Source organism: Sminthopsis crassicaudata, chromosome 6 (assembly GCF_048593235.1).
Source record: "Sminthopsis crassicaudata isolate SCR6 chromosome 6, ASM4859323v1, whole genome shotgun sequence".
Lineage (NCBI taxonomy): Eukaryota > Metazoa > Chordata > Mammalia > Dasyuromorphia > Dasyuridae > Sminthopsis > Sminthopsis crassicaudata.
The window spans coordinates 188,769,525-188,793,754 of NC_133622.1; the positions used below are offsets into that span (position 1 = coordinate 188,769,525).

The 24,230-nt window shown below is 34.9% G+C and overlaps 1 protein-coding gene across 1 annotated transcript in view; it reads left to right on the forward strand.

Moving 5' to 3' along the window:
• The window catches only part of POLN (DNA polymerase nu), a 303,906-nt gene that overhangs the window by 210,556 nt on the left and 69,120 nt on the right, over positions 1-24,230 (forward strand). The window contains exon 18 of the mRNA XM_074273159.1: positions 23,011-23,093. Within this exon, the coding sequence (XP_074129260.1) occupies positions 23,011-23,093 (83 nt within the window). The remainder of the gene's footprint in view (positions 1-23,010; positions 23,094-24,230) is intronic.

Below are 24,230 nucleotides of genomic sequence, written 5' to 3' on the forward strand. Positions count from 1 at the left end.
TTTCTGACTAGAATTACATTTAGTAATGTTTGCAAGAGATTTGGGTTTTCCCCCCAAAATGAAGGGTTTATTTTTTCAAAATAAAACCATTTGGGGAATGGAAGCAGAAAATGTTTGTGGTATATTTTTAGATTACATATACTGTACTTAAATTTTTTTTTAATTTTTAAGTAAAAATGCCAAAAATATCAAGTTTAAATGCATCATACTTATCACAGACAAAATGTCTCAATATAGACTCAAACAAGGAAAGTAAATAGATTGGAATGTAGAAGTCAGATGGTAAAGCAAATAAAAATTGTAATAAGAGTAAAATTTCAAAAATATTGAAGAGAGATCATGAGAGGTGTTTCAGTAAGCATATCTAAGATGCATAAAATGTACTTTAGGTATATTCAAGAAATAGTTAAGTTTCAGCAAGGGAAAAAAGAAATTATTGTTAAAGTATTTGTCCAGTTTCTAAAGGACTTGATTTTAGAATGTGAGGCACATATTTTAAAAGAATGAGATAACATAGTGCATTGGGTGGAGGGTCAGCATAGAATCAGAAAGACCTTGATACAAATACTGAATGACATGTTTCAACCCTGTAACTCTGGGCAAGTCACTTAGTCTTTATGTGCGCTGGGTTATGCCCCAAGACTTATCAACCAAGTTATAACTTGATGTAGATTGATTTCAGGGAGTTCACATGGCAGGACATCCTTATTGTGTTAAAAAAAATAGATATTTTGTATATTTGCATGTATTTGTGAAGACAATATGAATGAATGAATGAGTTTTAAAAGATTTTTTTTAAAAATGCTATGTCAAACACTGTGTTAAGCTCTGGAGAAAAAAAAAGGAAGGTAGTATCTTGTCTTCAAGGAGCTTACATTTTAATGGAGGAGACAGCACAAGAGGGCTAATGATGATTAGAGATGCTATGTTAATCCTGAAAGTCACAGAGATGGTGAGTAGGGCCATAGGAGAGTAGATTGACACACATCCCTCATCCAGGAACAATTGTAGACTTGATTTGATTATGATTCATGATTTATGATTTCAGAACTAGAAAGACTGAGAAAAGAGCAAGTAGGAAATAAAGTAAATCATGATCATTAGAATTTATTGAAAATGTTGTCTCAGAAAGACAGTCACAGTAATAGGGCTCTAGGGTGGACATTTCGCCAGGGTAGTAAAGTAGTTTGCCATGAAAAGATGACTAAAAAGTGGAGTCTCTCATTCATATGATAAAATCATCTAATCTTATTTGATAAATGCAGTAATAGAAATCATTCTATTCAACAAATCGTTGATTATTAATATCAATTGAATGTCAAAACACGTGGAGATGTATGTTGGACAAATATCTTTGACATTCTTATGGAAAAATGTTCTGCACAGATAGGAAGATAGATTTTTACCTGAATGCTTTTGTACAACTTAGCTCCCATTTCTAGAATGCTTTTCATCCTCTTTTTCATTTTTTGGAAGTGCCAATTCTTTGATGTGTCATTCAAAGCTCCATCCCTTTACATTGTTCTCTTATACACCCTTTATGATTGCAGCCAAAGTGACTTTCTTGTTATTCCTCATACATGACATTTCATCTCTTCCCTTCCTTGTCTCTGCACTGGATATTCTCCATACTTAGAATGCACTCCCTTTGCACCTCTGCCTCTTTAAATCTGTTTCCTTGCAAAAACAACTCAGAGGTGCTACTTGTGACTTTTGTTTATCCTCCCAGAATCCAATACCTTCTTGCCCCCAAGGTAATCTTGTATCTGCTCTATCTATATATCATGTTGTTTCCACTATTTAAAAAATAAATTTCTTGAGAGGTTTTGTTTGTTTTCCTACTGCCTAACAAAGTAGGCACTTAAGAAAAACTTTCTGATTAAGTTATCAAAAACCAGCTATTCCAGATCTCTTAATTCTCCATATCTCCCTTCTACCCCCAAAAAAGCTCATACTTTAAAAATTTTTTGTTTAACATATATTTTGAATTTACCTACTTGTTCATGTTTTCTTTCAGTAGAATTCAAGAACAAAGAATATTTTTGGATCAATGCCATGTATATAGTAGGTAAATTATAAATATTTTTTGTTGAATGACATTGAACTGAATAGTGAGCCTTCTAGATATTACTGTTGTAGTTGTGGTTGATATTGTGAGTTTTTTTTTATTATAGCTTTTTATTGACAGAATATATGCATGGGTAATTTTTACAACATTGTCCCTTGTACTCATTTCTGTTCCAACTTTCCTCTCCTTCCCTCCACCCCCTCCCCTAGATGGCAGACAGTCTCATACATGTTAAATATGTTAAAGTATATCTGAGATACAATATGTGTACGAATCTGTAGAGTTCTTTTGTTGCACAAGAAAAATTGGATTGAGAAGGTAAAAATAACCTGGGAAGAAAAACAAAAATGCAAGTAGTCCACATTCATTTCCCAGTGTTCCTTCTCTGGGTGTAGTTGGTTCAGTCCATCATTGATCAATTGGAACTGAATTGGACAAGATCATTTTTTTTTCTGAATACAAGATATCCATGTATACAATGGAGATGAGTCCACAGAGAAGCAATCTTTCCCCATCATTGATGATCACAAATGGGACCTAACTATCAAGTTAGGCATGTTAGACTAAGATGAACAGAAGAACCAGGGCATGCCTGGGACAACTCTTTTGGCATTTATTTTTGATCCTGATAAGAAGTTACAGCTGTTCATTCTCTACCCAGTAACAATTGGTGTGAACTTCAATGAAATCTTCTGAGTGGTTGATTCCCTTCAAATGACAGCATACAAAAAGATTGCTACTCTTGTTAATTGAAAATGTGGAGAAGGTTTCATAATTATTCCTTTTTTTGTTTTTTTTTATTAATTTTATAATTATAACTTTTTGACAGTACATATATGTATGCGTAATTTTTTACAACATTATCCCTTGCACTCACTTCTGTTTCGAATTTTTCACTCCTTCCCTCCGCCCCCTCCCCTAGATGGCAGACAGTCTTATACATGTTAAATATGTTATAGTATATCCTAGGTACAATATATATGTGCAGAACCGAATTTCTTGTTGCACAAGAAGAATTGGATTCAGAAGGTAAAAACATGGGAAGAAAAACAAAAATGCAAGCAGTTTACACTCATTTCTTAGTGTTCCTTCTTTGGGTGTAGCTGATTCTGTCCATCATTGATCAATTGGAACTGAATTAGCTCTTCTCTATGTTGAAGATATCCACTTCCATCAGAATACATCCTCATACAGTATCGTTGTTGAAGTGTTTAATGATCTCCTGGTTCTGCTCGTTTCACTCAGCATCAGTTGATGTAAGTCTCTCCAAGCCTCTCTGTATTCATCCTGCTGGTCATTTCTTACAGAACAATAAGATTCCATAATCTTCATATACCATAATTTACCCAACCATTCTCCAATTGATGGACATCCATTCATTTTCCAGCTTCTAGCCACCATGAAAAGGGCTGCCACAAACATTTTGGCACATACAGGTCCCTTTCCCTTTTTTAGTATTTCCTTGGGGTATAAGCCCAGTAGTAGCACTGCTGGGTCAAAGGGTATGCACATTTTGATAACTTTTTGGGCATAATTCCAGATTGCTCTCCAGAATGGTTGGATTCTTTCACAACTCCACCAACAATGCATCAGTGTCCCAGTTTTCCCACATCCCCTCCAACATTCATCATTATTGGTTCCTGTCATCTTAGCCAATCTGACAGGTGTGTAGTGGTATCTCAGAATTGTCTTAATTTGCATTTCTCTGATCAATAGTGATTTGGAACACTCTTTCATATGAGTGGAAATAGTTTTAATTTCATCATCTGAAAATTGTCTGTTCATATCCTTTGACCATTTATCAATTGGAGAATGGCTTGATTTCTTATAAATTAAAGTCAATTCCCTGTATATTTTGGAGATGAGGCCTTTATCAGAACCTTTAACTGTAAAAATGTTTTCCCAATTTGTTATTTCCCTTCTAATCTTGTTTGCATTAGTTTTGTTTGTGCAAAAACTTTTTAATTTGATATAATCAAAATGTTCTATTTTGTGATCAATAATGATCTCTAGTTCTCCTTTGGTCACAAATTCCTTCCTCCTCCACAAGTCTGAGAGGTAAACCATTCCATGTTCCTCCGATTTATTTATGATTTCGTTCTTTATGCCTAAATCTTGGACCCATTTTGATCTAATCTTAGTATGTGGTGTTAAATGTGGGTCCATGCCTAGTTTCTGCCATACTAATTTCCAGTTTTCCCAGCAGTTTTTGTCAAATAATGAATTCTTATCCCAAAATTTGGGATCGTTGGGTTTGTCAAAGATTAGATTGCTATTTTTATTCACTATCTTGCCCTGTGAAGCTAACCTATTGCACTGATCAACTAGTCTATTTCTTAGCCAATACCAACTGGTTTTGGTGACTGCTGCTTTATAATATAGCTTTAGATCAGGTACACTTAGACCACCTTCCTCTGACTTTTTTCATTAGTTCCCTTGCAATTCTCGACCTTTTATTCTTCCAAATGAATTTTGTTGTTATTTTTTCTAGGTCATTAAAATAGTTTCTTGGGAGTCTGATTGGTATAGCACTAAATAAATACATTAGTTTAGGGAGTATTGTCATCTTTATTATATTCACTCGGCCTATCCAAGTGCACTTAGATATTGTGAGTTTTGTGGAGCCCCAAAACATTATAGGATCTTCTCAATTAGACTTATGATTTCAAAAGAGATCAACCTAACAAACCATTCAGGAATCACCAAAAGAATAAAAAAAAACTGCCAATTGTCTAGGCCATAAGACACAGTAGGATGGTTAGTACATTGAATTAGTGCATCAGTATGCATATTTGAGATAGACACTATAAATGGAAAATGAGTTGAACTCAGTCAGAATTGAATAAAGGGATAGATTGAATTTGGAAAATTGTGTAGTACTTTTAATTATCCTACCTTCCTCCAAGAAAAAAAGGAAAACCCAGCCTTTTCATACAATGTAGTATGATCAGAAATTATAAAATAATATATTCCCTAAGGAATAAAAAATAAGGAATAAAAGAAAAGAAAAAAGGAATAAAAGCTAATGATGATACACAAAAAGTAACACAAGAGAAACATTGAGGAAACATGATTGGAAAAGGAGTTGGAACAAAGAGTAGTGTGATGTCAACCACACAACTGTAAAACTACTTAGAGGAAGGCCTTACACACATAGAGTAGATCTGAGGGGAATAATATATGGAAAAGCACCAGTAAAAATTGCAGTGAAAAGGAATGGATGGATTGCATTGTGCAACAGTGGGGAAAATACCCTTATCAGTGACATAATAATTCTTTGAAGTATTGCATTAGAAACATCTAGTTTGTGCAGTGTGTAAGAGTAGTGGACTTGGTGAAAAGAAAACAAGTTCAAATGCCTCTGACACATGTAAAGTCAGCCACTTAATCTGTATCTGTCTCAGTTTCCTCATCTGCAAAATGTGAGAATCAAAACAGATAATATATTTTTTATACAATGCTTTGCAAACTTTAAATTGCTTCACATGCTATTGTTATTGTTGTTATTGCATTCTCCCATTGATGCTATGTCATTGCGATTCTTAGAACACTACAATTTAGAGTCATAATTATAGAGGGCAATGGAGAGCTGTACAAGGTGGGTGCAACATATCAGCCATTATAACTTGCATGCAAGATGTTATATAAGATAAGAGATAATTAAAAGTATCTTCAGTGTCTCAATTAGATTCATATTTCTTCTGGGACAATGTTAATTTAAGAAGAAAATAATATTAAGAAAAATCAGAAAATTTCAAAAATTAAAGATATTGATAAAGACTTGAATATTTGTACTTTTATTGATTGTACATGCTTCAGCTGCAGATTGCCATCCATCTATGCTTTGTCCTTTGTAATTTTTATCTGTATCTTCCTGTTGATCTTGAACAGAAAGAAGGTCAACACAATGTGGAGGCCTTGATCCAGCTTTTAGATGTTATGAATATTATTGTAGAAATCAGGCAAGCAAAATCTTATTTGCTACATAATTGGTTCTTTTGTTGTTTTAATCTTTTTGTTCAGAATATCTATTTTTATGTTTAATTTTCATTTTCTAGAGGTTTTTTTAAGCTACATGCCCAATTGGTTGATATGTTCATTTTCTCTTTAACTGATGAAAGAGCCTGGCATTTTAAGTTTTCCCCTAAGAGATGCTTTTCCTGCATCTAGAAGTTTTAATATGTTGATTATTTATCTCTATAATTTTTGAAATTATATATTATTTCTATCATTTGGGTGGGGTTTTTTTTGGCACTACTGTATTTCCCCAACCTCATAGAATCTTAGTTGAACTTACATATATAATCCCAAAGAAGAAAGACACATTTATAAAACACATTTATTCGATGTTTTTGACATATGTAAATGTAATTACTATAGAAATATAAAGTATTACACAATACTGGAGAACAATGAATAATTTATCCTATTTGTTCCTGTCAGCTTTTGCTATTTTAATTGGTCCTTTGTTCATTTTTTTTAACAACTCCTTTGGAAAATGTACAATTCCCTATTTTCAGGGACAATTGTCATTTATACATATATCAAAATACTAATGCAAAGAAAACTATTTACATTCCATATAGCATTATGTAAAATTACCAATAAAATATTTTTATGATTATACATTTTTCAGTTTTGTTTACAACAAATGTTTGATTCACCAAAAAAAATTCAGTTAGAAACTACACAATGGCTCTAAAATTTTCATAGTATCTGTTAATTCCTCTTCTATTAAATACAAATTTGCTTACTATTTGGCCTATTAGATTATGAGCACCTTGAGAATGGGAGCTGTCTTTTGCCTATTTTTGTATTTCCAATGTTTAGCAGAGGGCTTATTAGCATAGAGTGGGCATCTTTTAAAAATATATTTTAACATTCTTTTCTTTTAAATTTTTGAATTCTAAATTGTCTTCTTTCCTCTCACTCCTACCCCCAACCACAGAAAAAACAAGTAATATATTAATTACACATATGAAATAGTGTAAAATATATTTCCATATTAGCCATATTGTCTCAAAAAAAGAAAAAAGTGGGAAAATTATACTTCATTTTGTACTCAGAATTTATCAGTTCTCTCTCTGAAGCTGAATAGCAATTTTTCATCATCAGTGTTTTGTAATTGTCTTAAATCATTGTATTGTATTGAATGTTCCTGTTACTGTGCACAGTGATGATTCTTCTCACTTCATTTTACTTCAATTCATATAGGTTTTGCCATGTTTTTTTTAAACCACCCCACCTTCATCATTTCTTATAGCACAATAGTATTCCATCATAATCAGGTGCGGCACTTTGTTCAGCCATTCCCCAATAAGCAACCTCCCAATCTCCAATTTGTTATCATCGCAAAAAGAGCAAATATTTTTGTACACAGAAGTCCTTTTCCTTTTTCTTTAACCTCTTTGGAGTTTAGACCTATTTATGATATTGTTAGGTCTAAAGATATGCACAGTTTTATATATTCTTTGGACATATAATTGGCCCTAATCTGCCATCTTGGCTCGAACTCCCAGCATTTGTTCTTTGATCCATCCATTCTTAATATTAAGTATTTTAGTTTCTAAATAATTTAAATCATTTCTTTAGTAGTCTTTTATTTTGCATGATAGTAAATAAGCTGTATGTTTAATATTTCTGCTTTTCTACATTTATCTGTGAGGTTTTTATATCTATACATAGTCAGTTTTTCTAAAGTTTTATATCTATACATGGTAAGTTTATCCATTTCATGCATAGCTGTATACACATATACATACCTGTTCACAGGCATGCACACACACACATACACTATTGAATTCCTGCATGGATAAAATTTCAGAAAAATTAATATAGTCAGGGTCTATCAAACTTTTCTAAAATTCTTTTTTTTTTTTAAAGTGATTTGCCCAGGGTCACACAACTAGGAAGTGTTAAGTGTGTGAGACCAGATTTGAACTCAGGTCCTCCTGAATTCAAGGCTGGTGCTCGATCCACTGAGCCACCTAACTGCCCCCTACTTTTCTAAAATTCTAACCAGGCCCCTAGCTTTTTTCCTTGTTAACTTTTTGGCTAGATTTGTCTCTAGATTTAAAAAGATACATTGAGTTTTACTACCTGTTTCTCCTTATAATTCACTTATAATGCCACTTGGAACATATGTGTTTAGTATTGATATTAATTAGTTGTCTATGATACCTTTCTATAACATGTGGTTTTTCTATCTCCTTAAATCAAGAATTTTTTGCTTCTGACTTATTTGAAATCATGATTTCTACTTCTGCTTTTTGTACTTCAACTTAAACAGAATAGATTTTCTACTATTTCTTTTTTAAGTCTGTATTAATGTTTATGTTTCATGTATATTTCATGTAAGCAACATATTGTGAGAATTTGCTCTTTAATCTAGTCTGCTACTGTTCTCCATTTTATAGGTGACTTAATTATATTATATTAATTATATTATATTATATTAATATTAGCATATTACATTAATCACAGTTCTCCTTTACTTTTTTCTTCTCTTTTTCCTCCCAACTCTTTTTTATAAATAACTTAGAACTAATGCTCTAAGAATGTGTGTGTGGGTGTCTGTGTTGTGTATATGTATACATCTTCCTTTCTTTCTTCAAGATCATCACAACTTAACAAAATCAGTCATATGTCCTTTATCTTCTTTGATTCCCAGTGTAACCCTCGGTGATAATAGTGTTCTAAAGAGTCACATATCATCTCCCTTAATTAAAATGCAAATACTTTAATCTTGATTAGTCCCCATGATTGTTGGCTTATACTTACTTTTTTATCTTTCTGTTTATTCCTATTCATATTTCAGAGTTTCTGTTCATCTCTGATCTTTTCATCAAGAATTTTTGAAAGGCTTCTATTTCATTAAAGATACATTTTTTCCATTATAGAATTTTACTGTTTTTTTCTTATTTATTTATTTAATATTTGCCCCAGTTACATTTAAGACAATTTTTTTAACATTTATTTTTTTAAACTCTTGAGTTTCAGATTCTCTTCCTTATTTATCCCCCCTCAGTTCCATTAAGAAACCACATGTGAAATTATGCAGAAACATTTCACAACATGTTGTGAAAAAAATATATAGATCTTCCACACCAATAAAAAAAACCTTTAAAAAAATAAAGTTAAAAATAAAGAGAGTATGATTCAATCAGTATTCAGACACAATCAGTTTCTTCTTTGAGTATAGATAGGATTTTTCATCATAAGTCCTTCAGAGTAGTCATGGATCATTGTACTGCTGAGAATAACTGGTCATCCCAAAACATTGCTATTACTTTGATATAGTACATTTCATTTTGCTTGAATGCATGGAGGACTTTCCAGGTGTTTTGGCATTCTGCTCATCACTTCCTATAAAACAATATTTCATTACAATCATACACTACAATTTATATAGCCATTTCCCAATTGGTGGACATCCCCTAAATTTCCAAGAATTATACTGTTTTGTTGTATAAGTTATTCCTAATTATGAACCTATAGCTTTTGCCATTTGGAATACCATATTCCAAAATCCCTTTATAGTTGTAGCTATTAAGTCTTGTATAATCCTGAAGTTTTTTTTTCCCTTTTTGGCTACTTATAGTATTTATTTCCCTTTAATCTGGAAGCCTTGGATGTTTCCCATAATCTTCCTGAGAGTTTTCATTTAGAAGTTTCTTTCAGAAGATTACTAGTGGATTCTTTCTACTTTCACTTTGCCCTATATTCTAAAGATCTAAGCTGTTTTCTTTTGTGCCATCTTAAAATACAATGGACAACTATGTGGCCATAGAGTGCCAGACCTGGAGTCAGAAAGATTTATTTGTGTGACTCTAAGCAAGTCACTTAACCTTGTTTGCCTCAATTCCTCATCTAAAAAATAAGCTAGAAAAGGAAATGGCAGATCACTCCAATGATTTCTTTTCAGTAATTTCCTCCAGGCCTTTCATTTCATTTATAAAACCCTATTAATCTTTTTTTAAACCTCTTATCCCATTGCTTCCAAGAATACTAGTTGAACACATGCCCAAGCTATGTTTTTCTTTGAGGTTTTGCTTGTAAACATTTCAGAGTTGTTCTGTTCTTTTGTTCTGATACTGTTTCTTATTCAGTATACAGCCCCTGAACCACCTGTTTCTTGGGCTTTCCTGTTGCCATAAATAGCTCTCTACAAAGGTATTCTTTTTTGTTTACTCATTCTAAACCTTTCTTCCAAACATCAGAATTTGTTTTAGATCCAGGCTCTGCATAGTTCTGGAGGAAATGTCTGATCCATGCTTGGTCCTGTTTGGTGTTCCCTTGCATCTTGTTGCTGCTTTCTTGCAGTATGGAGAATTATATTTTTCAGGAATCTCAGATACAGCTTGGGTTGAGGAGCTGCAAGCATTCAGTATGCCCAAAGTGGTTTTCCAGAGAGAAATGTGATCTCTGCCTTCCTAGTCTGAGTTTTGCAAACTCCCGACTCAAGCAATATAACTGAGGATTTTCCCCAGTTGGAGCTCTAGTAAACTGTTGCTGTGAACCCAAGCACCATCAGGTAGGCTCTGCAGGTTCAGCACTAGAACTGCAGGCTCTCCTTTAGTCTGGTATCCCTGCCCCTGGTTATTTAGCTACAGGCTTCAGACTAGGCTGAGAACTATCTGAGACTCTGCTCCACTCCCATGGCACTTACCCCCATCCTTTCCCTCAACCACCTGTGGAGACACTAGCCCCTATTCTCACTCTATCACCTATAGGGGTTCTGGGTCCCTTCCTCAGTCCATACTGAACCTGGACCGAGCTCAGAGTTACTTGTTCCTGATGCCTGTACTGTGTCAGGCCTCTTTGTGCTAGACTTAGAGCATTTTCTTGATTTAATACATAGCTAGAGGCCCATGAGCAGTGCCCTCCTACCTAGACCTCTTCCATAATACCAATAGCCCTCTCCATCTAGTTTTCTATGCTGATCTAGGCAGGGAAAATATATATTATCTTTTCCCTTGGATTTTCTAATCAGGACTTTGGCACATTTCTAGATCTTCTTTCTCTGCCATCTTTACATGTCTCCCAGTGTCTCTCATAAAGATATGTATTCTTCCTTAATATCATTGAGGGGAAATATTTCTGGTTGTACTGACTCTAGTAGAAGAGGGCCATTACTATGCTTATATCTATACCCATACTTGACTAAACTATTGTTCAGAATTATGCTCTGACAAATGTCGATTATGACTAAATTGTCTTTTTGTAAGGAAGCATTTTTATGGGTTTTTTTTTTCAGAAAGGTTTGTTTCAATTTGTTTAAAGAAGCTTTAATTGAAAAAAGTAGAGAAGAGACTTTTTCCTATTCAAAAAAATGAACAAAGATTAGAGTGCTAAGAAGACTGTAATATGTGGCAAAGCTAGAAAAGTAGGACAGCTGTCTTCAAGTTGGCAAAAAAAAAATAAAAGAGAAATGTTCCATTTTGGAGGAATTGTTGGAAGATAAACACTAATGCATTGTTAGCGGAGGCTTGAATCGATCCAACTCTTCTGGAAAATTATTTGGAAACCTAAATTGCTAAACTCTCCATTCTTTTTGAATTCCATTTTGGGCATATATCCCAAGGAGAGATCAAAGACAGAAAGGAAGGTCCAATAGATATCAAAATATTTCCAGAAGCATTTTCTATGGCAGCAAACAACAAACTGGACACACAGTTGCCCGTCAGTTAGGAAATGGTTTTGCAAACAATGATGTGGATATATAATGGAATGTTACTGTGCAATAAGAAATGAAAAATATTACTAATTCATTGAAATACAAGAAGATATAAAACTAATTCCAAGTAAAGAAAGGATCAGGAGAAGAATATACAGTGGCTATGGTAATGTACATGAAAACACTAAAAGGCAGCTAGACTGTTGGTTTCAGAAAATGATACACAACTGCCTCTTCTTGATAGGGAAGTGGCAGGAGATGACAGATATTGGATGCTTCATTCACTGATTGATGTAGTTGCAGTTGTTATTTTGCTTGGTCTTCACTTAATTGTTTTCCTGGGGAAACTTTTATTGGAGCCAGAAGTGGAACATCAAACAGTGATTGTCGCATTAATAAAATAAAACAATAAAGGAGCCTGTAAAACTTTTTTTAAAAACTTAATAAAGTCATCTATACAACATTTAAAAACCCTTGTGGGAGGGGTTTAAATGTCAAGTAGAAGAATTTGAGCCTAACAGACAATTTTTTAAATGTAGCATTTCCAGAATCCTGCATAAGAAAGATTACTCTGGCAAGGGAATGAAAGATGAATTGGAGAGGAGGTAGAGGAAAGGGAAGAAGATCAGAAGAGAAACTACTAGTACTTGTTTATAGTGAGAATACAGGTAATTACAGTGAGAATAAAGTAAGCAGGCAATAAGCAGTTATTAAGTGCTTACTGTGTGCCAGCCACCAAGTTAAACACAAACAATTAAAAACAAAAAGAAAGTTAGCCTCTGCCCTCAAGGAGCTTACATTCTAAAGAGGGACAGCTGTGAGGAATCAGGGCAAGCAAGGGAAAGTCAGAGCATGGAAACAAAGTCTGAAGGATCTGAAACAGCCCAGAGCAAAATGCAATCAGCACTTTGGCCCAATATCAAAATGGAGGCTCCTAGGAGGAACTCAGCCTGGGAGAAGATCAAGGGATGGTCCAGACTGAGAAAGGCCGCTGAGTCAGTAGTGAGAGCTGAAATGGATTCAAAGGACTTTGTGAGATAAGACAATGATGAAAATGAGTGGTATGGGGGAGGAAAGAGCCAAGCCCTACTACAAATGTTATTCTCATTTTACATAGGAAGACAACGAGGCTCAGAAACTGAGACAAAGAGTTTGCCCATGGTCACATTGCCAGCAGATGGTAGAACCAAGACCTAAACCTTAGGGCTTCAGACTGAGCATAGAAATTGTTCCACAATGCCCCTCTGCCTCACACATTAATGTTAAGACCTCCTTTTTCATTTTAAATTCTTTATTGGATTGTGATCTGCACACTTCTTTTCAAAAATTGAAGTGGTCTCGAAGGAATTTGCCTAGACGAATGAAGAGTACAGAATGCTTTCATGGGGACGTGTTCATAACCTCAATACCTGCTGCTGACAGGTTTAATCTTACAGTTATTAAAAAAAATCCCCAGGCCATCAAGTCCTTTTTTGTTCATCTGCACCATTGCAGTTGCAAACAGTGAAGCTTTCTTGTCTAGCTGCATGGGATTCATAGCACTTGGGGGTCACACTGGTCCTCATGGGAGTGCTGCAGACTAATGTTTCTTCCAAAGACACCTGACTAAGTCTTTGAAAACTGCTTCATTTTTCAAGAATCCAACAAAAATGCTTTTTGTGATGAAACTCTTGCAACTTTTTTCCAGGGGAAGAGTTTTGAAGGTAACAAATGGAAAACAGTGATAGATACCATACCAGTATTAGACCATACCAGTATTAGATCTTTGTTTTCTGCTTCTCACTAAATACCAATAGGCTAATGAGTCAGTAAGCATTTGTTAAGCACTTTCTGTGTTCCAGGCACAATGCTAAGAGCTGGGAATATAACAAAAGGCAAAAATATGGTTTCTGCCTTCAAGGGTCACTTCTGGAGAATCCATCTTCTTGAAACCCAGGAAGCCAATTGTTTTCTAGGCAACCTCAAAGCCCATCAAGACTTGTCTAAGATGCTTAAATAATAATAATAATAACCGTGGTAATAACAACTAAAATTTATATAGTGCTTACTGTGTGCTGAGCACTTATCTCCACAGCCTTGAAAGGTAGGTAGTACTAAGGGACAGTCCATGTATCCAAACCCAAAGGGGAAGAAATATTCAAAACAATCAAGGAAGTCCCCTGACCAATCTTCTCCCTTAGCTAATGAACATTTCTTCATTGCATATGAAATGAGTATTTTTGAATTAGTCTTCACTGGCCAAATTAAATTTGTCTTGTGTTAAGTCCTTTTCTCTCCCTCTTATTACATCTGCTCAGTAAATAAAAAATTTGATTCATGAATTATTTTATTTTGGTGACATCCATGATGTAGTTTGCAATTCCAAGTTACTTTTTAAATCATAAATATCATAATTCAAATATATTTGCATAATCCAAATCCAGAACATCAAAGATTTATCTAGAATAACATAAAGTAGCAAACTGTTTTTCCTAATTAACTGTCTTAGGAGGTAAACAGTTAAAACATTTAGTCATTTTCCCTCCTCTTTCTTGCATCTAAATATTAAAATAGTCATCCCTCAAGAAACATTTCTTCCTTTTCCAGCTATTATACACGTCATGAAGGGAAAGGAACAAGTTGGCACAAACTGTGCACAAAGGCACAGTTGTAAGAGAGTATAAAATAATTTTGCTTTCTACTGAGATGGAAGCAGTTAAGTGATATCTTGGCTAGAATTCTGGATTTGGCATCAGGAAGACTATATTCGAATTCTGCCTCAGAGACTTAATTAGATGTATGACTTTGGGCAAGTCACTTAATTGTTTGCCAGTTTCCTCATTTGTATGATGGGAGCAATAATAGCAATTACTTTCCAGAGTTGTTGTCAGGATAAAATAATATTTATAAAGCACTTTGCAAACCTTAGTTTCCTCATCTGTAAAATGAAGGATTGCAAATGTTTATAAACTTTTATATTGGCAGTATATTTAGCCTGTTTACATCCACCTTTTGTCTTTCCAGTGCCATTGCCCTTTGAATGATAATTTGGATTTTTCAAAGATAATAGCTTTCCATGATTGGCAGCCACTAAACATCACTGAGAAACTATTGTTTTGAGCTTTTTTAAGATGAATTTTTGTGCTAGGAAGAAGCTTGGGCTTATTGAGAGCATTATTGATATTTTCAAACTTTGAAAATTTCAAATAATCTCGATAGTATAATAATCATATATTTGAATAGTATTTTACAATTATGAAACATTTCCCTTATACCTTATATGATTATGGAATTGACAAGAAAGCAATTGTTCTCCATTTTTGTTTAATCAATTTTCAGTCATGTCTACATTGTAATTAATTGTAACAAAGAGAAAGTGTCATGAGTGTGCAAAAAAGACATTTAGGCAAAGATCTGTGATATATTTAAGGACAGAGAGAGTATTACATTACTGATGTTGTTTTCTTAATTCTTGAAGAAGACCCTGATATCAGGGAGGGGATGTCATGACAAGCAAGTGAATTGGATTTGAGGGATGGAGGACTGTGCAAAATCACCTGCCTCACATTATTCCCCTCCCCACCCCAGCATCTGAGTCAAATAGTCAGATAGAGATCAAGGTGACTAGAGATGGTCCTGCACGCAGTGGAAGAACTTGGTTTTTTTAAGCTAAGATCTTCCATAGATCTCAGTTTCATTGAGGCCACTGTCCAATCAGTGATTAAAGCTAGGTAAGAAAGAAATGCAACAAAGAATGGTCTTTTTTGTTTAGGCAAAATGAATATAAATAAAAAGGATTGAAGAGAAGCAGGAGATGTTTTTGGCTTTTCCTGCCACAAAAGACAGGTGGACCCATCTGCCTATTACGGTTAGTGCTTCAGAGACAGAGGATTTAAAATGATGCCTTTGGGAATGTTCCTGGGATTCCTCCTTTTCCAACTGGAAATTTTCCTTCCAACCATACAGCACTGTTGTAATTATAATGGACAAAAACATTCATACCAACTTTAATTTTATATTATCTAAACCAACAGAACAGATCAGGGAAAAATAACAATAATTACAACAAGAACAAAAACTTAATGTCCTAGGACTTTAAAATTTGCAAAGTAACTTCCTTGCACCATTCTTTGAAGTGGCTAGCATAAGATTTATTATCCCCATTTTATATATGAGGAAACTAATGTTCAAAGAGAAGTAACTTGAGCATGGTAACTCAGCTCCTACATGTAAGAATCAGATAATTTAATTGCTGATCCCAAATCCATTAATCTGTTTCCACTAAACCAGTTCAGCATCAAGGAGCAGAGCAAAGGGTTTCCATGGCTCTGAGTCAAGAAAAAGGGAGATATAAACTTGTTTAAAGTGAAGTGAGTCATTAAATTACCGATTTGGAGCTAGAAGGGACCTTAAAGATCATTTGGTTCAACTCCTTCATTGTACATAAGAGGAAACTGAGGCCCAGTTGGCTTCTCAGTCCAAAGGCCATGGCCAATCCCTCTCCAATTTCCTTCCCCTTTAATACCCTTCAGCTGAACTATGAACTGAATCTAACTGGGATTTTCCCATTGAAAATGTCACTATGCCAAAATCATCTTCAGAAACCAAGCAAGAATAGTCTGTGGCCGGCACTATGAGTCAGCCTGGGCTAACCACCGGACTATGGGCATCCTTGGCTTCTGCTCAGGGCAGTGACTATCATGTCTAGAAGTCATCTTCATCTTCTTCCTCTTCCTCATCTTTGCTTTAAATTGAGAAAGCATTTTCCTCACAACAACCCTTGGAAGATGATGGGCAGGGCCATGATTATTAATACCCTTAGATGTGTAGAAACTGAGGCTCAAAGATTTAATAATATTATTATAGTTATAACAGTAATTATAATAATAAAAATGATAATATAATGATTAATCATTTCTATGAATATGTATAGTTTATGAAGCACTTAACCTCTCAATAAAGTAAATGAGGTATTACAGGTTTAATTAGCCCTGTTTTAGAGATAAAAAACCTGAAGCCTCAAGGAAGTGACTTAAGATCATATGGCTAGTAAATGTCAGAGCTGGAATTCAAACCCAAGAAACCTGGCTCTTAAGACCAGTATTGTTTCTACTATGTCTCAGGGTCATATGGATTATCTTATTTCAACTTCCAGTGATAGGAGAAAGTGAGACATTAGATCTAGTGATCAGGTAGGCCTAAGATAATTATTAAGGGGTCCCTGAAACTGGACCCTGAAGCTTTAATGGTTAACTTCTAAGGGCACTTAAATCAAATAAGATGAGTAGAAGCAAGAAAGGAGCTTTGAAGAAATCCCCAACTATTGTCAGTTTTTTCCTATCTCATCAGCAGGAAACAAACATTCTGATAATGATCTGCTCACCCACAACCTAGAGCCCCATAAGGATTTTAGCTATAGATAACCTCTCTTCAACCCATGCAAGTACAAAACAGCTCATTCCATTCCCCAAAGTTTACCTAAATGCATCGTTACACTTTCCTATACCATTTGCTTTCTCTTGGGTATTTTGCTCTGGCTAATTCAGGATCATTATCTGAGAAGAGGGAGCTTTATTTATGCCATCTGCTGCCATTTAGAGAATACCATGAGTCAGCTTTTCAAAAGTGGAGCAAAAAGCTGTGGGGAGGATATTTGTTAAATCACGAAAATGCCTTCCCTTGGTCAATAGATAGGTGTTGGAGGTGGCAAAGCTCTGCCATAGGCTTCATGGCCAGCCTATTACTGCCATCCCCAGCAAGTGGAAAATGCTCTGGATTTAGAACCAAGAGTGAGGCTAGATTCAATTTCCAGTCACTTATGAGCCTGAGCAAGCCACTTAACTTTAGAAATAACTTCATTCTTAAAATGGGGACAATAATTCTTGTACTGCCTCCTTCACAGAGTTGTTATAAGGAAAGCATTTTGTAAACAAAGTGTTACAGATCTAAGAGTAGTCATTGCTGTTGTCTTATCTATGGTTTGTAAATTGCCCTGGATTTGTATGCAATGCCCTGTGGTAGGCTGTGGGTCAACAAGGATATGAGGTAGTTCTTGTGTCTATGCACTTATAAGAAGGAAAATAGGAAATGAATAAAATAGCAGGTCCCAGGAACACCGTGCCAATTCCTAGCTATTTCCAAACTGTATCTACATTTTAGTCTTCTTTTCAACCTTTCCCACCAGAAATTCAAATTCGTGCCTCTAGCACTCTGGGCTCTTAGATGATCCTATATATATCATACCACTGCATGGCCATTTCCAAGCCATGTTACCACATTTGCCACGGCTCCCTCTTTCCAACTCTTGCTGTACTATATACGCCATTTTACTTTTTTAGAATATAAACTCCTTGAGCAAGTTGGAACTATGCCCAAAGGGCTAGCAAATTGTACATACCCTTTAATTCAGAAGTATCTCTACTGTTATCTCAAAGAGATCATAAAAAGGGAAAAGGAACCACATGTGCAAAAACATTTGTAGCAGATCTTTTTATAGTGGCAAAGAACTGGAAACTGAGAAACATCCATTGGAGAATGGCTGAATAAATTGTGATATATGAATGTTATGGAATATTATTTCTCTGTAAGAAATGACCAGCAGGATGAATACAGAGAGGCTTGGAGAGACTTACATCAACTGATGCTGAGTGAAATGAGCAGAACCAGGAGATCATTGTACACAGCAGCAAGATTATATACAAGGATCAATTCTGATGGGTGTGGCTCTTTCCAACAATGAAATGATTCAGACCAATTCCAATGATCTTGTGATGAAGAAAGCCATCTACACCCAGAAAGAGGAGTGTGGGACTGAGTGTGGCTCATAATATAGGATTTTCACTCTTTGTTGTTGTTTGCTTGCATTTTATTTTCTTTCTTATTTTTTCCTTTTTGATCTGATCTTTCTTGTGTAGCATGACTAATGTGGAAATATATAGAAGAACTGCACATGTTTAACATACATTGGATTATTTGCTGTCTTAGAGCAGGTGGGGGAAGGGAGGGAGAAAAATTTGGAACATAAATTTTGTGAGCATGAATGCTAAAAACTATCTTTGCATGTTATTTGAAAATAAAAAAGCTATTATTTTTTTTAATCTGTTTTATTATAATATAGTTTATTGTTATATTTTGAATTGATATTCTGTTAGGCACACTACAATATTTTTTCTGACTTTTTCTTCTATTTTTTATTTAGTTTCAAATAAGTAAGTGTATTTTTTTAATTTAATTTTTATTTCATTTTATAATTATAACATTTTTGACAGTACATATGCATGGGTAATTTTTTACAATATTATCCCTTGTACTTACTTCTATTCAGATTTTTTCCCTTCCTCCCCCAACCCCCTCCCCCAGATGGCAGGCAGTCTTATACATGTTAAATATATTACAGTATATTCTAGATACAATATATGTGTGTAGAACCGAATTTCTTGTTGCACAGGAAGAATTGGATTCAGAAGGTAAAAATAACAGTTTACATTCATTTCCCAGTGTTCCTTTTCTGGATGTAGCTGATTCTGTCCATCATTGATCAATTGGAATTGGATTAGCTCTTCTCTATGTTGAAGATATCCACTTCCATCAGCATACATCCTCATATAGTATCATTGTTGAAGTGTATAATGATCTTCTGGTTCTGCTCGTTTCACTCAGCATCAGTTCATGTAAATCTTTCCAAGCCTCTCTGTATTCATCCTGCTGGTCATTTCTTATAGAACAATAATATTCCATAATCTTCATATACCATAATTTACCCAACCATTCTCCAATTGATGGATATCCATTCATCTTCCAGCTTCTAGCCACTATGAAAAGGGCTGCCACAAACATTTCGGCACATACAGGTCCCTTTCCCTTCTTTAGTATTTCCTTGGGATATAAGCCCAGCAGTAGTATGGCTGGGTCAAAGGGTATGCACATTTTGATAACTTTTTGGGCATAATTCCAGATTGCTCTCCAGAATGGTTGGATTCTTTCACAACTCCACCAACAATGCATCAGTGGCCCAGTTTTCCCACATCCCCTCCAACATTCATCATTATTGGTTCCTGTCATCTTAGCCAATCTGACAGGTGTGTAATGATATCTCAGAGTTGTCTTAATTTGCATTTCTCTGATCAATAGTGATTTGGAACACTCTTTCATATGAGTGGAAATAGTTTTAATTTCATCATCTGAAAATTGTCTGTTCATATCCTTTGACCATTTATCAATTGGAGACTGGCTTGATTTCTTATAAATTAAAGTCAATTCCCTGTATATTTTGGAGATGAGGCCTTTATCAGAACCTTTAACTGTAAAAATGTTTTCCCAATTTGTTACTTCCCTTCTAATCTTGTTTGCATTAGTTTTGTTTGTGCAGAAACTTTTTAATTTGGTGTAATCAAAATTTTCTATTTTGTGATCAATAATGGTCTCGAGTTCTCCCTTGGACACAAACTCCTTCCTCCTCCACAAGTCTGAGAGGTAAACCATCCCATGTTCCTCCAATTTATTTATGATTTCATTCTTTATGCCTAAATCTTGGACCCATTTTGACCTAGTCTTAGTATGTGGTGTTAAATGTGGGTCCATGCCTAGTTTCTGCCATACTAATTTCCAGTTTTCCCAGCAGTTTTTGTCAAATAATAAATTCTTATCCCAAAATTTGGGATCTTTGGGTTTATCAAAGATTAGATTGCTATTTTTATTCACTATCTTGCCCTGTGAACCTAACTTATGCCACTGATCAACTAGTCTATTTCTTAGCCAATACCAAATGGTTTTGGTGACTGTTGCTTTATAATATAGCTTTAAATCAGGTACACTTAGACCACCTTCCTCTGACTTTTTTTTCATTAGTTCCCTTGCAATTCTCGACCTTTTATTCTTCCATATGAATTTTGTTGTTATTTTTTCTAGGTCATTAAAATAGTTTCTTGGGAGTCTGATTGGTATAGCACTAAATAAATAGATTAGTTTGGGGAGTATTGTCATCTTTATTATATTAGCTCGTCCTATCCAAGAGCACTGAATGTCTTTCCAATTATTTAAATCTGACTTTATTTTTGTGGCAAGTGTTTTGTAATTTTGCTCATATAATTCCTGACTCTCCTTTGGTAGATATATTCCCAAATATTTTATACTATCGACTGTTATTTTGGATGCAATTTCTCTTTGTATCTCTTGCTGTTGGATTGTGTTGGTAATGTATAAAAATGCTGAGGATTTATGTGGATTTATTTTGTATCCTGCAACTTTGCTAAAATTCGGAATTATTTCTAATAGCTTTTTAGCAGAGTCTTTGGGGTTCTCTTAAGTATACCATCATGTCATCTGCGAAAAGTGATAATTTGATTTCCTCATTTCCTACTCTGATTCCTTGAATCTCTTTCTCGGCTCTTATTGCCGAGGCTAGAGTTTCTAGTACTATATTGAATAGTAATGGTGACAGTGGACAACCTTGTTTCACTCCTGATCTTAGAGGGAAAGGTTCTAGTTTATCACCATTACATATGATGTTTACTGAAGGTTTTAAATATATGCTCCTTATTATTTTAAGGAATAGTCCATTTATTCCTATACTCTCAAGCATTTTTAATAGGAATGGATGTTGGATTTTATCAAATGCTTTTTTTGCAAAAAGCTATTATTTTTAAAATATAAAAAATAACCTCTCCCCAAAAATAATATAAGTTCCCTGAGGACAGAGATTGTCTCATTTGGTTGTATTTGTATCTCTAGATCTTAGCACAATGTCTGACATGTAATCAGTCCTTAATGCTTTTTTTCTTTCATTAATTAACCAAAAAAGACAAACAAATTAACAGTACTACAAACATTTATGCCAAGTGCCAGATGACAGCACAGTTGAAGCTGTAATAATTCAAAAGAGAAAGTCTAAATGAAAAGAGAAGACTTTATGGGGATTTTGGAATTTCATCTGAGCAGGGAAGGATAGGGAGGATTTATACAATTTTGGAGGGAAAATACCAGAAGCAATTGTAATAAGATCTTGCCAAGGGATTTCCAAGTAGGTGGGCTTCTAACAGAACCAAAGCTCCACATAAGGGAGTAATGTTGGAAAGCCAAATAGGAGCTGGGTTGAAGAGTCCCTTGCCAAAGGAAAAGACTAAAAGGAGAATTGAATTTATTGAATTTATTAGCTAGTAAGGAAGGAACAGAAGGAAATTATTATTATCTTTGAGATGAAAGAAATATTAAAATTACCTGGAGCAAAAGCTCATCTGTAGGCATTCTGTGATGGCTACATGGCAAGCATTAATAAAAGGGCTTTCAAATATCATTATTTGGTGTTATTTAAGGTATCCTTGGATAAAAGTGAAAAGAGGTAGAAGGTCAAGCTTAGTGATTTAGCAAGTTCTGCTCCTTTATCTGAAGGGACCATGGGCTCAGAGACAGGAGACTTAGATTCAAATATATCTGTGTTTTTTACCAGCCATGTTTCTCCTATTGCACTCTAATAATGCTTTACCTATAATAAAAGCCCAGAATGTATTTTCTGATTGATGGCCTCGAGTGAAAGGCCAGGCAGGCCCACTAGTGTGGAGCAGTAAAAAAAAGGGATGGAATTGAGAATGGGATCTAATCTTGCCCTCTCCTCCCTGTTAGGTCTTGGGCACTTATCTTCCCCTCTCCACACCCCAACTGATCATCTGCCATCTTTTTAGCTCTAGATTCTATATGGAGTATCAGATAAGAAGACACAGTATATTTGTGGATTTTACATTACACCCAATCCTATGTGGATTCCATTTTTCAAACTTTTATGTCTGACAAATCAATCGGCTCAATTCTAGTGAAGGGGTTAGGTTAATTCCTATTATTTTATCTTATATATTGAGCTCATCCCTAATTGTGAGTTTATGCTGTTAGATAAAGAATCTTCCCATCAAAGCATGTGGTCTAGGGGATAGGAAAGGCAAATCCAAATTCCTTTGGATGGGTCAAAGAGTCAGATTCAGAGCATGGTCACAACAGCAAAGCTTTCCCAGAGTCTGAGAACTAGATAGCAAATACTCATGACTTGCGTCTTACAGTAACTTTGAAAGAGTGGGCAGCCATGAACTATTTTTACCTTTACTTTTGCAATCCTCCATGCTTATGTACTGTACATCAAACCAGAAACTTAATCAGTATTGATTTCAAGACTGATTTTTTTTAAATGCAAGTACTATATTCAGAACTTTTGCACAGCAGTATTTTTTCATTTTCATAAACATATCCAGAAATTGCTAATTTATTGTATTTTGGGAACTGATAAAAGATTTTCTATTTCTAGGAAGGGAATTCCTCTTGAACAAGTCACACATGTGGAGAGGGAGCAGACCAAGCGAATTATATACTCAGTGGTATATGGAGCAGGTAGGAATTGTTTTCAAATATATTGTATCCCTTCAGTCAAATGTGACTATTTGGGGAAAATAATTATTCATTTCATGACCTGAGCTCCTATCTGGTATGATTCTATTGTAGAACTATGCCAAAGATGTTAAAATCTATTAACAAAAGTACTTAGTTAAGATGTGAAGAGACATAATAAAAAAATCAATCTAATAATAGTCTAATCTCTGTCCTCATGCATGCAGAACTACATACTCCAAAGCCAAAGGACTTCCCATCTAATTCCCATTTATTCCTTTTAACCTCCCAGTATAGAGGGATGACATATATGTTCCTGAACTTGGCTCTGAAACTCTGTTTTCTTATCTGCAAAATGGGGTAATCATGCCAATATTATCAACTGCATACAGTTGATATAAGACTCAAATGAGATACCACACCTATAAATGTCAGCTGTCATCATATTGTCACCATTATCACTCTCCCAATCCAGAAGAGCCACTGAGGCTCAAGAGCATCTTGATCATACTGGTTGCCTCCTCTCCTTGGGCAACCAGAGCTCCAGCTTGCCTTTCTTGGCCATGAAACCAACCTTTCCCCCTTTAAAAAAAAATCCCACCTTATAGAACATTTTTTACCTTCTAAAGTTCCCAGCTAGTGATGTCAACACATTGCAAGTTCTTGAATGGATTAAGCATCATGGGAGATATGGTCTCAAGCAGTACAGGAAATAAAGTCGATTTTCTTAAAAGTTCGTTTTATAAGGACAAATGAAAATTGTTACGTAATTTATTAATATTTTGTGTCCTATATTTTAGTGACTTTTAGAAGCAAGCACAAGAAAGAAAATCCTCAATTTACACAAATTATGCCACAAGTTTCTGACTTATATTGTCTTGATATAATTATAAATTTCCTAAAAATGGGAGCTGTCCAACAATAGCCTAGGTTTCTTTGGGTGGCGATGAATTCCCTCCTGTATGCACTGGAGCAAAGCTGTAGCACCTGTCAGAGACACTGTACAAGAAGTTTCTACCCTGTGAGTGTGAAACTAGATTCCCTCTAGCTCCTGTCCACATTAGGATCCTATAATTATAGAAGTTATTAGGAACTCAGAATTCTAACCTCCTGGTGATTGGTTATATTCTTGGGTTAGCC